Genomic DNA, 4,580 nt, shown 5'->3' on the forward strand with positions numbered 1-4,580 from the left:
ATTCCACCCTCCCCCTTAACTCACACACCCATATATCGACTATCTCTCTATCTCTGTCTCTATCTCCATCTTTATCTCCCTCCCTCTCTCCCTCAAACCTCGATTGCAGACTTCACTTCCCTTATCCCTGTCTTCCCCCATACCCTAAGGCGACTCTATCTTCTCTCTCTTTCCTCTCTCTCTCAAACTTGCCCTCATAAACCCCAAGTTACACCAATACATATTTGGCATTCAAATTAGACCTAATTAAGCACAGTTTACGCTTTGAATTGGTAAGATTAGACAAAAATCATAGATTTGGAGTTTAAAAGGATCTTCGAAACTTTGGGTATTGTTCAATTAAGTTTTAATTTCAAATTTGGTTCGTTAAATTTGAACGAGTCTCCGATTTTCAATTTTTTTCTCTTTAGTCTATTTTTGTTCACAGGTCTGCTGCTTTTGGTGATTAAGGATCTTTGTCAAGATTTGGATTTGGAGCTTTTGGAATTTTATGAAATTACGATATGCTGTTTATCAATGTAATATATACATACATAGTATGTTAATTGGGGTTTCTTTGGGAGCCAAATGGAACATCACTTACTTATTGTTTTTTATTTGCTTTATGAATGGACATTTAGTTTCAATTCATAATTGCTTAAAGTTTCATATTAGTTTTTATATCCCCTGAAAATATCCTTGCCATTCAAAGTCAAGTACCTTTTGTTATATGTATTGACATGTAGATTATATGAGATTAATGAGTTCATGTCCTACTATTCTATAACAAGTACTTACTGAATTAGTAGTTTGCATTTAAATTAAAAATTGATGCAGATTTATGAAATTAAGATGGTGGATATTTTAGATGTTGACCTCTCTCATCTTGGTGTAACGAAATATGGGAAATTTAGTGTTGAAGTGGTTGACCCAGTTTCTGACTATTTGGAGCTGATGGAAGTAAGATTATGATAAAATTCGTTCTTTAATGTTTTTTGAAATACAATCTCACTTGATGTTTAGAAATGATATGATGTTTTTGATGCAATGCACGCAGTCACATGTGCTTATGCAGAACCCACCTTTGTAGACAAGCTTGAAGCTACTCCAGTATGTCTTTTTCTTTCATGTTTAATGATCGAAAATTTTGGGCATGGACATCGAGATCCGAATCTTACGTAAGATAGTTTGGTGTTGATTTAGCTTAATTATTATTATAAAACATTGAAATTGATATGTTTGGGATAGATATGCTAAAGACCTAGTCAACATTTTGTATAAAGAGAATGGACCAGACTTTGGAGCTGCAAGTGATGGTACGTTACTTGTCTTGTGTACCATTATCGTTGTTTCTAATTATTTTCAGTTCTTAACATATAAACTTGACCTGTATTTTTAAATTTTCTCGGAGGTTATGAAGTTTACTCATTACCATATTTTTATTTTTCCTGCAACCAATTGTTGACTTGATTTTATATGAAGGATGACAGAGTAATTAGTGTGGACAGTTGTAAAGGTTAATTGACTTTGAGTAAATTGATGACTTGCGTAGCTGTGGATTTGATGCACCTGGAGATGAATTCAGATGTTCCTCTTATATCCTGCAGGCTGCTTCTTTTTGTGAAGTCATGTATGCCATTCTTTTGGTAAACCTCAGCGGTGTGTAATACATTTATTAAAATAATTTCTCAGGTGACGGTGATAGAAACAAGATTCTAGGTAGAGAATTTTTTGGCACCCATTCAGACTCAGTTGCAATCATCCCAGCAAATGCGCAAAATGCAATTCCATTTTTCCAGAGTGGCCCAAAAGTAAGAAGCCTCTGTAACATTATTTTAGATTTATCCTATTTCTTATATTAGATTACACGTGCTGTTAAATTTTTAGGGTTTAGCAAAATTTATGCCAACAAGTGGTGCTCTTGACCGTGTTGCCGAGAAGTTAAATCTGCCATTTTTTGAGGTTTGGTGTTCAGAAATGTTATCCAAGCGATTAATGGTTGTCAGTGCCGAAAATTGGCTTGATTTTTTTTCTTTCCTGCTTCTGCCATGTCCCCACTGGTTGGAAATTCTTTACAAATTTAATGGATGCCAGAGTGTTGTCAATTTATGGTGAAGAAATTTTGGGAACAGGGTGTGACCATATTCACGAAAAGGATGGCATATGGTATGTATATTTTTAAATTAATCATCCTGGTCAATTGATTATCAATGCCAGATCCAGTTAAATATGATCTAGTGTAAAATATCTCAGCAATTAATAATTTTCTTTAAAACTAAATTTTAAACTTTCTAAATTGCTATCGGGTGTTGTAATACTTCCATTTTGACCCTTTACAAGAATGGATATAAGTAATTATTAAATGCAAAATGTATATAAACCAAATTCTCTTTTAATAGTGTTACAAATTAATACTGTAAGTACTAGATTGTTCTGATTTTGGAGGCAACTTAAATACAGATTTTTCTTCCAAATCTGTACACTTGTGAGTATGTTTTGTGTCACTGATACTATAATATCCTAAGGCCGCTGACTTTACTACATGTTATTGACAGGGTTGTGCTGGTTATTATCTTATCGATTTAGAATGTGTGTAAAAAATGTCTCCGACCTTGGGGCTTTCTGGTTACTGTACTTAACAAACATAATTTGATATGATTTGAATGCAACAGGGGTTTCCTCCTTCTAAGAAGCTTCATTCCGCCAATATTAACGACTGCTCCATATATTGAAGCCCTTTGTGTAAGTCCATCTAGATGATCTCTTATATACATGTAAAAAGTGGACTCTTTTCTTGAATAAAACATCAAATTTCACTACCAAAATTCAAGTTTATAACAAAAAGCATATATATTACATATAAATACCAGAGGTATTTACAATTTTGTATGCCTCAGCAACTTCTTTGGGCATCTCAGCAACTTCAAAACGAGGGTTGTATACGTGATAAATTTGAGATTCGAGGGTGTTACAGGGGTTTGGATAAACAATCTCTGTGTGTGTGCAGGCATCATTTTTATATGCTTTGGTTTTTTTTAATTCAAAAATAGTTCTATCAAAGAAGTGATCATGAAACAATACCTCACACTTCTGCTGAAATAACTCGAAAAGGAGGAAGAATGTTTTGTATATCTGAATAAAGGTATGTCTAAACTGTTTTGCTTGCTTTTCCCATTTTTCATCTTACTGTTTTAAAATACTACTCCTAGGAGTTACTATATCTTAAATTTGATGCTATTTTATTAGAACAAAGATAGAGGTATTCAGGTCTCATGCAGCATCAATGAGCGTCGATCATCCATGGATACAAGGCGGTAGACTGATCGTGATTCAGATATTGTAATACATGTGACTTTTCTAAACCTTGATCTTCCTCTTTTTTTCCCATCATCTACTTACCTAGTACTGCTTAATAACATGTTTAGAGCAGATTGATGTTCAAGAATCAAAGGAACCTTGTAAATTAAAGGAGCAAGTAGACCCTGTTAACTGCTCATAGATTCGATGCTCCTCAGACCATTAAGGTATCGGTATTAAGCATCAGTTTTACAAATTGGATCACCGAGGTGAATTAAATTTATTAAAATTAGATAAGTAACAAATATCGATGTGTATCATTATTTACCAATTACTTGTAAAAAATATCTATATCTAGAGTTATTTGTTTTTTCTTTATTTTGTGTGTTTCTTATTTTCATTTTGTTATGGTTAATTAAGTGTGCCCTTAATGAGCAAATATAAATAAATAAAACTGTAGGGGTGCATTCTAGAGATGATGATTTTGATGTGGCTATATTTTCACAGTACATTACCATTACACATAAGATCAGACCTAATTCTGCACTATTAGTTAGTCACACATTCTGCACAAATTTTTAGTTTAACTTGTTTCCTATTTAATATAGACAAGGGTAATGTAGGGAACCAAGGTGTCGCAAGCAGCCCTCTAGACAGCAAACTTCCAGACCCGGGCCAAAAAGGAAGCAGCTTCAAGCGGAGAAAATATACTCTTGGTTGAGGATCACATACAACTACATCATTTTCCTGGACGCTAACAACACATATTTGTCAATTTGATCTTTGTACCTCTCATATAGTGCTGGAATTGTAAGAACAATGACAAGGCGTGCCAAAGTTTCCATTTAAATTTGTTACATACATGTACACTAATGATTATTGATACAAAAATAATTGTGAACTATGCTACTTCCAGTTGTGCAGTGAAGAAATTTGGTATCAATGTAGCTTTATGTTTATGTTGCATTGTTTGGTATTTTTTTGTTTGTAAATGTAATTGGTTCATGTGGATGTGAACAGTATCAGGATGTCATACAATATACAAAACATTAACATCACATTGGTAAATATAAAATGATATAAAAAATATAAGAAAGACATCAGGTAAAATAATATTAAACGAAAAATAACTAAAAACCCGACGTAAAATAGTCATTTGACATCGGTTCTGAAAAGAAACTCAATGTATTTTAAGTCAAATAACATCGGTCAGAGAAACTGGCTGATGTTAAACAAAAAGATTTAACATCGGTTTCGTGAAGAACACACATGTCTTATCCATCATTTCACATCGGGGGGCTAAT

At 33.3% G+C, this 4,580-nt stretch overlaps 1 protein-coding gene across 1 annotated transcript; it reads left to right on the forward strand.

The window, feature by feature from the left end:
• Positions 1–831: 831 nt before the first annotated feature.
• Positions 832–4,174, forward strand: LOC141691343 (phosphoglucomutase, chloroplastic-like). Its single transcript, XM_074496073.1, has 8 exons — positions 832–939; positions 1,037–1,065; positions 1,228–1,295; positions 1,672–1,790; positions 1,867–2,145; positions 2,535–3,318; positions 3,405–3,503; positions 3,900–4,174. Exons 1-5 carry the CDS (start codon positions 832–834, stop codon positions 2,092–2,094), a joined length of 552 nt encoding a protein of 183 aa, XP_074352174.1. The 3' UTR covers positions 2,095–2,145; positions 2,535–3,318; positions 3,405–3,503; positions 3,900–4,174.
• Positions 4,175–4,580: the final 406 nt, after the last annotated feature.

Source organism: Apium graveolens, chromosome 10 (genome assembly GCF_009905375.1).
Source record: "Apium graveolens cultivar Ventura chromosome 10, ASM990537v1, whole genome shotgun sequence".
Taxonomy (NCBI): Eukaryota; Viridiplantae; Streptophyta; class Magnoliopsida; order Apiales; family Apiaceae; genus Apium; species Apium graveolens.